Consider the following 12,514-nt stretch of genomic DNA (forward strand, 5'->3'; position numbering starts at 1 on the left):
AAACACCAACTAAATGAGATTTGGTCTCCCTAAGGACAAGGGATCACCTGGCTGAGTGATTTTCTTGCTTTCAGATCAGTTGAAGGACTCTCGGCCTCTCGAGATAAAAATCTCCAACTTCCTTCTAAAACTAGTTCGATAAAGCTTGTAAAAAATACCTTGTGGCATAAAATTAAAAGGAGGCTGTTTTTGACATTATTTACATGTATTTTTTAACCGTCAACAGCGATGTTTAGTGTCTAAAATAGAAGATGATGAGATCCGACAGACCTTTTGTCATCCTGAAGGAAATTCATACAGTTGTGCTCATAAGTGTACATACCCTGGCAGAATCTACAAGATGTGTACCATTTATAGTGTCTATAGTTGTGGCTGTAAAACTCAATTTTGGTCTCATCACTCCAAATAACTTTGTCCCAGAAGTTTTGAGGCTTGTCCAGGTGCTGTTTGGCATATTGTTAGCAGGCTGTTTTGTGGCATTGGCACAGTAACAGACTTTTTCTGGCAACTTGACCGCACATCCCATGTTTGGGATACCACATGCAACTTTCAGCTGAAGTTGCATGTGAAGTTGAAGGTGAAGCTTTCAGCATGATCAGTCATATTTTCCAAAAAATGGCCAATATTTCACAAATTCTACCAGGGTATGTAAACTTATGAGCACAACTGTATATCTGGCCCATACATGCTCAGAATACAGTATTATATATGTATACTGTACATATTATACGTATAAATACTAGTAAAAAAAAAACTAAACATAATTTAGTAAAATACAAAGAAAAATAAATGACAACAGGAAGCAAACAAAATGAACAACACGGAGAAAAAGAAAAAAATGGATGTCAAGATATAATTAGACATCATGAATTAAATGTGATGACAACTTCCTGATAACATGTACTTAATACTACATCATATTACAAATCACAGTGCAACACATAAACTGAACTGCAGGATGCTTCTTATGATACCATGTCATGAATTATAAAAGATGAGATGTGCAGATGGGTGTGTGGGTGTTTCTATGTTACAAATGTCACATACTGCAGGCAAAGAATTATGCAGTATGAATGGAAAAACATGTATGAACTGTATTAAAGGGTGCATCACAATGTGTAGTAGGAAAATACGTTTAAACAGAAGAGGAACAGGAGATATTGGCAGTGGATTGAGCTTGAAAAGAAAAGTGCATCAACTATAGCTGTTATGTGAATGTAGTAAAAGTGCAACATTTCTCTCTAAATTCCTGTGAATTAGAAATATAAAGACTCCCAAAGTGGAAATACCCAAATCAAGTGTCAGCACATAGAAACATGTTGGCATTTGAGGAAGTGTTGTTTGTTCCTGCTGCAGGTATTTCCTCTAGGGAATCCACAAACTCAGGTGAAAGTTCCCCAGTATGTATTTTTAGACATGTGAAAACATGCATTGTATAGTTTAAAGAAGAAGTGGACCCCACAGCCTTTCCTAATTTGTATTAAGAGATGGGTGAAGACCTGCAGTGACTGTTACCGCTCACAACAACTCACAGCAGAACTCTAAACAAACCCACTGTCACTGCTGTCACTGTTTTTCTTCTCAGCTCTTCCTCTGAAAAAAAAAAAAAAAAAAGCCCATCTTGTTTCCTCTCTTGGGCCAAACTTGGGTAGCATCTCAAAACAAGCAGCTGTGACTTGCTCTCGCCTCTATAGTAGGACAGGAGTCGGTTTGGATTACTTAATTTGGTGTTCTGCTGCTAAGAAAGAGTTATATTGATAGTATAGTGTGGATTAGGAGCGACTGATACGTGTGATCTGAGCAGAATGTTTCAATTTAAAGCCTGACTGCTCTCTCAGTAGTTTCCCCGCTTTTATTACCACACAGAGAAGGGATTTTTTTAAATGGGGTTTTTTTTTTTTTTTTTTAGGGAAGAGCCTTGGGTCCTTGTGGAAATGACTCTATCTGTCTCATTTTGTAATTTGCATACATTGAATAAATGAAGTATTTCTAACTGTATTCTTTTAGCGCTGTGGTTAACATGTTAGCATGGATACTGGGATTCATAGTTTATTTATTCTTGGAAGGATCGTCAAGCCTACTGGGTGCCAGAAATATTTAAAATGCTGCCAGAAACTGATTGTTAGTGGGGCATGTTTTAATGATTTACTGATGTTCTTTTGAATTTTAACAGGTGAAGAAGATCAACCGAAATTTTCCAGTAAATCAGCAGGTAAGTTGTTTCTGCGGGCAGCGGCGGAGCTCCCGCTGTTTGTTTAGATTGTCTTAGATGCTTTGGCTAATTTGTATATTTTATCCCTATCTTAAAAAAATCTAAGCAGGTCAGTCAGTCAGAAAGGACACAGCCTCCTCTTGCCAGCTATTGCAACACAAGGAGAGTGTTTGCATCATTAAAGTCCATCCTCTGAGAAATTATCAGAAAACAACTTTAGTGTCCCCAGTCAGTTCATCTGAATATTTATTCGGCTGCTGGTTTCTGCCTCACGAAAATACGAGAATTCACTTCACAATTAATTTAAGAAATTAAACAGTATGAAATGCGACTGCTTGTCCTGAATCTTTCACTTGCTTGTTTTGCCATCCATCAAGAACACTCCAAACAGAAAAGCAAACACTTTACTTGGGTTGCAATCACTGTGACTTTAATGAGTAGTGATGATGGGATGCACTCGATGCCTAAAATCACTCCTCGGTATATTTGCAGCAGTTGCTTTGCTTTCTTTCTCTTCATCTCCCTGTTGGTCTAAACTCCTTTTTTTTTGTTTACCGTATCATTTATACTGCTGTAGTTCCCCTTACAAACCTCTGCAGGCGATGTTACAAATCAACGAGCAGGACTGCTATATGGTCTTATTCTGCTTTTGTTTAAGACGTTTACATTGTGTTCAATCTGCTGGACAAACCTTAAAGCCTTTCATAATCTGAATTTTTCTGTAACTTTAAATATTCACAACTAGATAAGCAACAAAGTTAAAGTAAGGGGAAAAAACATCCTTTTAACACTTTAAGTCCCCCTGTTTGGCATTTATAAGCCGGATATAAACAGTTAATAAATGGTTTATAACACACTATAATGTAGTTATAAGTAGATTTAAGTGTTTATTAACTTTGTCAACAATTGAGGCTAACTGGAGGCTGGTGTATGAATAGATAATAAATGACAATATAGTAAAACACAGTTGTTATAGAATTAAATATGTCTACATAGAAAAGATTATAATTTTTGACAAATACTGTACATTAATAAACACTTGAAATGTCCTTATATCTTATAATTACAGTGTAGTGTGTTATAAATCATTTATAAATGGTTTGTATACTGTTTATAAAGGATAAACAAGGGGACTTAAACTGTTACCGGTGTTATTTATTAAGAGGTCAATACTCTTAAACTCTGAGTTTGGTTTGAACAGATTTGATTGACAGTGATAACGTAAGCTAAATCCTGATTGGTGCACAGTACATGACTTCAGAAATCTCACGTGAAACAGCCACAAAATCTGGTTCCAGTCTGGTACCAATCAATACCAGAATCACTGATATCAATACTGATACCTTTTGTTATCTTTAAAAGTGGCTGTTATGTAAGGGTTAACTATTTTCTATGATCTTCTGAAGACATTTTAATTACCACTAAATGAACCAGATATCTACTTTTTCTTTTTTGCTATTCTCAATTCATTACTTAATCACGTACTGTATATATTAAAACACAAGACAGTTTTAAATGGTAACTAACAACAACAACAATTTATTTTTAAACTACAACACAACAGCAGTAAAAAAAAAAAAAGCAAATAGTGCAGCATTGAGAAGAGAGTTAATTTGCCCAAAACGTGATCAGATGTGGGACGGATGCATTTTTTTGGTATCGGTCCAATTGATGCTTGTATCAACACTCAAAAGAAGAATTATTCATGGGTACTTTTGGCATCGATCTGCCCACCCTTTACCAAAACTGATGTAACTTTGGCAGAAAATGCTTATGCAGGACTCCATCGCTCATTGTAAGAGGCTGTTTGACATTTACAGTTTCTCACCTGATTTTACAGAAAAAAAACTCTGTTATTACATGCCACATCCTTGTGTTGTTTTCCCTTCTGATTCTGCAGATTATCTACATGGGCTGGGTCGACGAGAAGGAGCAGGACTCCGTTCAGGACCGAATGTATTCACCAAAGTTCCTCGCTTTGAGGGGTTCCTCCCTCTTCAAGTTTTCAGCTCCTCCTGTAAGTTTTTTTCCACTTCATCCTCATTTGTTTTACACCAGCTTCTCCTTTAAACCATCAATCTTTCTGTGTTTGCGCTGATGCTGTTCGACATCAACAGGGGATTTTTCATTCGATGTTAATGTATTGTTGAGGGAGAAAACGCTTTCCTGCTCGGAAAAGAAAAGGAAGCCGCTCACTCATAATCATTTGTGCTGCATTGATGATGATCATTAAATCTGTTTACATTCTGCCAGCCACTTAAGTGATTATGACAAGAGGGATAAGCTGTCGATGTTACTGGAGATAGGAAAAGATTGATAGATAACTCAAATTGCCTGTTCAACTAGAATGTGCTGATAGATGGAATATGCTAATGTGAGTGGAGAGAGGAATATAGGAACAGACGTTGTGACAAGCTTCTTTATTATTGAAGACTAGTACCTATGAGGGATATTTCCCCTCAAGTGGGAACATGACAGCTTTGAATCCAACAATCATTCATCAATTATTGCAATGAAATGTAAAAAAAATATTTAAAAATGAGCTACTTTTAGGGACAGTTCTGCTTACTTTCTCTTCTTCTTTAAATTATTTACCAAATGTATTAATTCCAACATAAAATAAATGTGACGTTTTCAGGTGACAACATGGGATTGGACCAGAGCAGAGAAAAGCTTTACTGTGTACGAGATAATGTGCAAGATTTTAAAGGTAAGGCAGCCTTTCCTTCAGCATTAAGAGAAGCGACCTTTACACCGGATATACAGAGAGAATATTAAGTAGAAGACACAATCTTGAGGAATGCACTTATATAACTCATTTAATTATTTGCATGTGTTCTTCTCCAATCCCTCAGATGTTCAAGCTTCTGATTGTATTATTCTCTGCAGGTTCAAGCTCACTTTGAATTTGATTGTGAGACTTTATCTGCAATTCATTATCTAGAAATGTAGTGTGGCAAATTGATTTCATATAGATTCACGTATCAAATCAGATATAAATTAACCTTGTGCTGACACTGGTGCCATTAGGGTTACATAAAGCTATAAAAAGCTGCATGAGAGTTGTCTGATTCCGCTTGTATATATATATGCATTATCCTCATATAAGTGTTGAGTATATTGAGTACAAGGATTCAAGTGCTCTTAAGACCACTCTCTCTCATCAGAGTAAAATAGCAGCTCAGTGCCACAGGAAACTGCATTGCTTTTGTTATCTCCGCGTCACTATGCCCGTCTGTACCTGATCAGCATGGCAGCCGTACTGTGTTATCTCAGGATAATGACCTCCTGGACAAGAGGAAGCACTGCTTCAGCGTCCAGACGGAGAGTGGGGAGGACATGTTCTTCAGCGTGGAGCTGGAGTGCGAGCTGCTGATCTGGGAAAAGGCTTTTCAGATGGCCACTTTCCTGGAGGTGGAGAGGATACAGGTCCGCACCTGAACAGTAGGCAACGTGGAGGGAATTGTGATGATTGTAATCTAGCGCGAGGTTCCAGTTCAGTTGTTTTAGTACAAAGATTGATAATGCTGCTATGACATTTTCAGCAGAGCAGAAGAGGCTTTTGTGTCCTTGTGTAACTCTTGTGGGTGACATCTTTTTCTCCTTTTCTATAGTGTAAAACATATGCCTGTATCATGGAGAGCCACCTCATGGGACTTACGATTGACTTCAGCATGGGGTTTGTGTGCTTTGATGCTGCTTCAAAGGTGAGTGTAAAAAAGGAAACGGATCCTTACAGTGGATGATTTCAAACAACTTTATTGCACACTATGTGATGAAACTAATCAGCTTCCCTTTTTCTTTTTTTGGTGCTGCTAACTTATTCTGCACCGTGTGCATTTCGGGAGTATGAGCACATTTGTTTTGACGGCTGGTACCCCCCCCCCCCCCCAGCTCAAACCTCTCACTTCTGCCTGCAGTTCATTTTGGCCTTTCCCCAACTCAGAGAGCCATGCAGACTACTCCACTGGTGCACATTATGTTGATGAGCAGGACACAAGCGCTGCCATATTGTTCTCTAAGATTTTGGCCCTAATTCCTGCAATGTGAAGCAACAATGTCCCCCAAGGATGCTAAAAATGTTGCCAGCGTATTGTTTACAGAGAGAAACGCACAAAACACAATCCATATGTAAACTGCAATCACAGACAATACAAGCGGTGGGATTACTCCGTAATTAAAAGTTGCCACTGGCAAATTTCAAAAAACCCATGTTAGAATTAGTTTCAATCAAAAGGAGAACAAATATAACTCTGTAAGACAAGTTGAGCTGCAGTTTGCTGGCTCAGGATCTAGTGAGATGATACGCCATGGCTCTAGTTTTGTACATAGAACAAAAGTGATAGAACCAAGACGTCCATTGCACCATAATTTACAATGTTTTAAAAACAACTTTTTCCTTCCTGATACTGATTCTTAAACTCTAGATATCTGCCAATACTGATAGCTAGGCTCTAAGTCTCCCTAAGTCGCAAATTTTAATATTTTTAATGCTTCCTCCTTGCACGGAAGTCATTGGCATCAATCTAATGTTTGTTTGTTTTTTTATATTTGTATTATCATATATTTGTATTATTCAGTCAGCAAATTGAAAAAAAAAGACTAAATAAAAATTTTAAAAAAGAAAAAAATAAACAAAATAAACTGAAAAGGAAATAAAGGCGGAAAAAGGAGAAAAGGCAATAAAAAAAATCCAACCCCGTCATCCTAACCCACTAAAGTTCCCAGTGTATTTTCACTCATTCACACGTTTGTGTGATACTGTGAAATATTATAGATGGAAAATATAGTTTTGTCTTCTAATTTTAAGCTACAAGGTACTTAATGAAAGGCTGCCACATTCTATCAAACTGAGAGAGTTTGTTCTTTTCTGAATGTAAGGTGTTAATTAAGTCGTCCAACCACATCTCAGTTTAATGTATTTTAACAGGAATTTACAATAACTGCAACACATAACTTTTAACTAAGTGGATGCATTGTTTTTAGATTTGTGCATATTTTGTTTATATTTGCTGTAGACAGTTTATGAAATTGTGTTGTTATACCGCATTAACCCCAGTTCAGTTCTGCAACCTTGTGCAGGATAACTGGATATAATATAATGGGTGGATGCATAAAGCACACTTGTTAATTAAGTAAATTAAAACATACACCATGTAAAGCACAATATTTTTATACATATCGAAAGATGGTTTTACATTTAGCAGGAGAGCTAATCAGTAGATTGTGCAGGTAGGAAGCTCTGACACCTGAGACTTGAGAGTCAGCTGCTGAATTAATGAACTAAAGTGAGAAACAAACAGCACACAAATGTGAAAAAGTTAATGTGAATTTAAAAGTTATCTGCATTATAAATATATCCGCATTATAAATCTGCATTATAAATGATAGCAGTCTTGCTATTAGGGGTCACTGATACCACAAAATGGTTCTGATCTGATGCCAAATTATACACAGGCCAGAATCATCAATATTGATACCAATAGCAATCATTTTCATTATTAAAAGCAGCTAATGTAACATCATGCAGGAGTCATGACCATGTTTCATGATCTGAGGTGAATGAATCATTAATAAGCTACTTCTAAACACATTTTCATTACCACTGACTGACCTGCCAAACATTAGACTTTTTTTTCTTAAAAAACAACATGTTTATCGCGGGAATTCTGAGCTAACAAGTAGACAATGCTACATGTAACAGCAGCAAAGAAAACAAACAGTGAATGCACTGAGAAAAGTGTTCATGAGCCCCAGAATGTGATCTGATGTCAGACGGATCCAATTTAACCTGGTCCTGATGCAACTGACGCTTGTATCGACTTCCAAAACACTGTAACATTGATGCTTTAGATGTACACCCGCCCACCACTACTGGATATAACTTTCTGATCTACTGTACTGTATATGATGACACATAAATGCACCAGATTGGCAGAATATACGAATCATCCCATGCTGTGAGCCATATTTGCAGTAGGATAACTTTGACAGAAATAAAACTGAACGTTGCATGAGATTGTTGCTTTATGAGGAACCACAATGGACACAGTTTTTTTCTATGAAGGACATGATACAGATCTAACATTAAGTGCTTGTGATTGACATGAAGGAGACGGTGATATCATCACCTCTGCCCTGATTTTTAAGAAGATGAGAAAGAAGTTAAAAAAAAAGATGTGTATGTATATGATTTATTCAACAGTATTTCTCATCACATTTTTAATCAGATTTGTATTACAGTAATTATTACAGTGGCAGTATCTACTTACAGTGCCAGATACATATTCATATGAATTACATGGCCAGCTGTCTGGAAACTGATTATCTTTGCAGTTCACTGCGCAGCTTCTTTTGTTTATTCAGTTCAACACTAATTGAATCACTGAAGCTCTGCTATTTCAGGTGAAATTGCTCCGGCTTCATAAATTTCCCAATGGCAAAAATAACAAATTTATATCTCGCAACTGACGTGCCCTATTTCTCACTGGATCCACGTTGATTTTAATATGAATTATTCATGAAGTTGTGACACAAGTAGGAATTCACAAATCATATTTCATCATATAAAAATATATAGTTATATTTCTGTTGTTTAAACTTTAAAGTGAGAGTGATGTCTTGATTTCTACGTTTCAGGCAGTGCTGTGGAGATACAAGTTCTCCCAACTAAAAGGATCATCTGATGACGGGAAAAGCAAGATCAAGTTTTTATTCCAAAATCAAGACTCCAAATCTATTGAAGCAAAGGTAATTAACTTTGAAAGATGTTTAATACTGCATGTCAAAAGAGATGTTATTTCAAAGCAACAAGGTTAAAGAAAATGAATTACCCTCGTATGACTTGCGTATTGATTTTTTTTTTCTCCTTTAGGAGCTGGAGTTCTCAAACCTCTTTGCTGTGCTTCATTGTATTCACGCTTTTTTTGCTGCCAAAGTTGCTTGCCTGGACCCGATGTTTGTGGAGAGCCAAGGCAACGCAACTACCACGGGGATTCCTTCACTTTCCAGCATCTCGTGTAATTCACAGACACCTAAACTGAAATATGCCACTTGACAGGTGCTGCTCTCTCCAGAGCCCCTCTAACTTAGTCATGACTGTGGCCTAAAATGGAGGACAGGAGAACTGAAAAAAAAAAATGTTGACACGTGACATTATGGAGGACAGCTGTGCATAGTGATGGAACTCCTCAGGAGCGAAACACTCGACATCTCTGAAGAAAGCATCTGGACCTAAACACGAAGCTCTACTTTGAATAACTTCACAGAAAGACTCACACACAAAGTGTGCAATTCAAAAAATATTTTTAAATGAATTTGTCCTTCTCTTGATCCTCAGACATCCTTATTATTGACACATCACAAAGAAAAAAATGCAGTTGTTTTCCCAAGGTAGTCTTCTTTTATTTCTCCTTTTATTGAGGTGATTTGGAGTTTAATCAAAACACATCTTAGCCTTTTTTTTTTCTCCACATCAGCCGGCATCACTTGAACTTCTGCGAGGATATTTAATGACACTGGATATGTACAAGATTGTAAGACGCTCTCTATTTTACTCTTACCTGCACACATACATCAATAAGAAGTAGAATTTCCACTAAAGTGTAATAAGAGTCCAACTAAAAGCTAAATAGCAGCATCAATCTGATCTTGCAGTCCAAAATTTAACTAAATTCGATTAGACAAAAGTTTGCTGGCAGCGTTGGTGGATGAAATGAATGTTTTAGATCAGTGTGTACAAATACACCGAGTCAACTCATTTCTTTTTTCTCTGTATATGACGTAAACCCACCTGTGAGCTCAGAATATACCCATTTCCTGGATTAATGGATAGGAAAGGCTCACGATGCTGTATGAAAGCATAGAGTTTATTATATGGACTGAAGAGTGACACTTTGATAATCAGGTTCACCATCCACTCGAACATAATCTGACAATACCACTCTATAAACATGATTAGAAAAGTAGACGCCTTCTATGATGTTTTATAGCATTTTTTTTTTTCCACCAAAACTTGATTATGTAAATAAACACTGACATTCAAATGAACTCTGAAGAATTATGAATTATGGCGATTACTTGAGGGATTACTTGTAGGGATTAGGGCATTTGTTAATTTGATGTGCGCCAGAGACAAGTAGGTAGATAGCTCATAACCTCGTGCTCTCTTCATTGTTTATTACTCTATGGACCAATTTAGAAGAATAAAATCAGCTATGGTGTATTTTTTGGAATATTTGATCTTTTTTGACTTGTAAATATAATTAAAAGGTTTTCATTGACAATGAGAAAAACACACCACAAAGGAAAACAGAAATATACTGTATGTAGCATCATGGCCTCTAAAGGTTTGAGATGCCCCTTTAAACGTCACTCTGCGCTAAACAGTTTATAAATCGCTGCAGAGTGACAACTAAACGATCATATTCAAAAAGAGTTCAAGTTCAGGTCAATTAGCACAATTAATCATGCTCTTACCTTCCATTTACAAAGTAGAGTCCAAACAGAAGAGGCCCGTTGGTAAGTAAACTCTAGAGGGAAGCAAATTAAATGGGGTCAATAAAGTGCTCGGTACTGTGTGGGCTTGTTAAGCTGACACGAGTGTCTGAGGGAGACTAATGGTGGTGCAGTCTATGCAAAGAAAGTCTGAGTGAGGCTTTTGTGCTTTAAGTCGGTCGCATACCCTTATAACACAGGATCTAGAGAGTGAGGTTTATTTTATTTTTTGCAGATGTTTTATTAACAAATATGCTGTGTAATAAATTAATAAATGAGACCTTTTATAACATGGCTCACTTGTGGTCTATTTTTTTTTTACTTACAGTTTACTCGTCATGAGGAGTCCTCCAATCACATTTTGAGGTGTGCTATGAGTTCAAAATGTTTTTTGACTGTACTCAAAAAAGTGCTATTATTTCTCCACTTATAATATTTTTGACAGTCTGACTAATACATAGTATATTAATGAAATGTAAGTAACTTTCAGTGCATTTGACTACTATTTTGAGACACTCTTAAGTCATTTTCCTGTATTTACTCAAAATATAATTTTAGTTTACTCAAATTACTATTCCAGATATAATATTAGGTAATATAATTCAAATATACACATAGTGCATGGTGGGAATGTGTTATTATCAAGGGCCTAGGTTTGGTTTGAACTTTGGTTTGGACTTTTTTTGTTAGACCGCCAAAATAATTGTGCATGTGTAGGGAGAACAGGGTTGTTAGTCACACTTTTTACTTTCATTTGAATCCCTCAAAAACTGTGTCCTTAATAGATTGCCTTTCAATGAGCAACGGCAGCCTTAAGCGTCAGGTAGGAATGAAGTGACCGTACTCTCCTTAAGCTTATTCTATTCAAAAGATACTTGTGACAACCATCCCCACTGTGAGAGCGGTAGTCAAACACTATGGGGTCGTTATTTTAATGGAGAAAAATAAAAAAATGGATGCAATCTTAAAAATGAATTTAAAATGTCTAATTTCATGTTGGATGTTCATGAATGTGACAATCAAGCCTGAAGAGCATGTGACAAACATCCTTAAATGGGATTTTTTACTACCACATGTTGTAGTGTACATTCTGACATAAAAACACTAAAACTCCTCTCACCTCGATGTCAAGTGTCTTAATCCTGAAATGACCTTGTAGGCGACCTCTAACCCCAATTCTGAACATTTCAGTACCAATATTTTCTAACAGCGCCCTCTAGAGAGCAACATCTAATGAATGTAACAACCAACCCTGCTCTCCCTACTTGCTCCCTCTTTTCTCTTTCATAGACACATGTGAACACACAGACACACATAAAGAAACTGAATGCAAAATGTTTACTGAATATGTATTTGCTGACTTGCCTGAAACCGGACTGCTATCATAATTTTTTTTTCTCAGATTTTGAAATCTGAGGCCAAAATTAATATTTAAAAATAACATATCACAGACTGTCACAATAACTGTCACAGTAAAATAAATGTATAGAAAGCTGTAGGTAATGTGCTGCTCTGTAACTCGCTGCTTTAAGGTTTTCAAACCTCATCTGAGATTCTGTCCTTTCAGTTTGTAGATTTGGGCGACACAACTCAAGAGTTTCATGACAGAGTCACAGTGTTGCTCAAACCTATCTTTAAATCATCTCAAATATAAATATGAACCGCTTCAGATGCTCCACTTCACTGACTCCACAGCTGCTGCTGCTGCTGCTGCTAGTCAACGATATGTACAGATCATCAGGTGCAGTATCCCCCATATACTGCTCTTTCACTCTTTATTATAATAGCACACCTTTTTTTTTGCAG

The 12,514-nt window shown here is 36.7% G+C and overlaps 1 protein-coding gene across 1 annotated transcript in view; it reads left to right on the forward strand.

Annotated features, from left to right (window-relative positions):
• The window catches only part of sntg1 (syntrophin, gamma 1), a 31,738-nt gene extending 20,756 nt beyond the window's left edge, over positions 1-10,982 (forward strand). Inside the window, exons 14-20 of the mRNA XM_044369483.1 lie at positions 2,174-2,212; positions 4,113-4,229; positions 4,851-4,922; positions 5,489-5,641; positions 5,827-5,919; positions 8,852-8,962; positions 9,087-10,982. Coding sequence (XP_044225418.1) covers positions 2,174-2,212; positions 4,113-4,229; positions 4,851-4,922; positions 5,489-5,641; positions 5,827-5,919; positions 8,852-8,962; positions 9,087-9,269 — 768 coding nt within the window. The 3' untranslated portion in view covers positions 9,270-10,982. The remainder of the gene's footprint in view (positions 1-2,173; positions 2,213-4,112; positions 4,230-4,850; positions 4,923-5,488; positions 5,642-5,826; positions 5,920-8,851; positions 8,963-9,086) is intronic.
• Positions 10,983-12,514: the final 1,532 nt, after the last annotated feature.

Source organism: Thunnus albacares, chromosome 12 (assembly GCF_914725855.1).
Source record: "Thunnus albacares chromosome 12, fThuAlb1.1, whole genome shotgun sequence".
NCBI lineage: Eukaryota > Metazoa > Chordata > Actinopteri > Scombriformes > Scombridae > Thunnus > Thunnus albacares.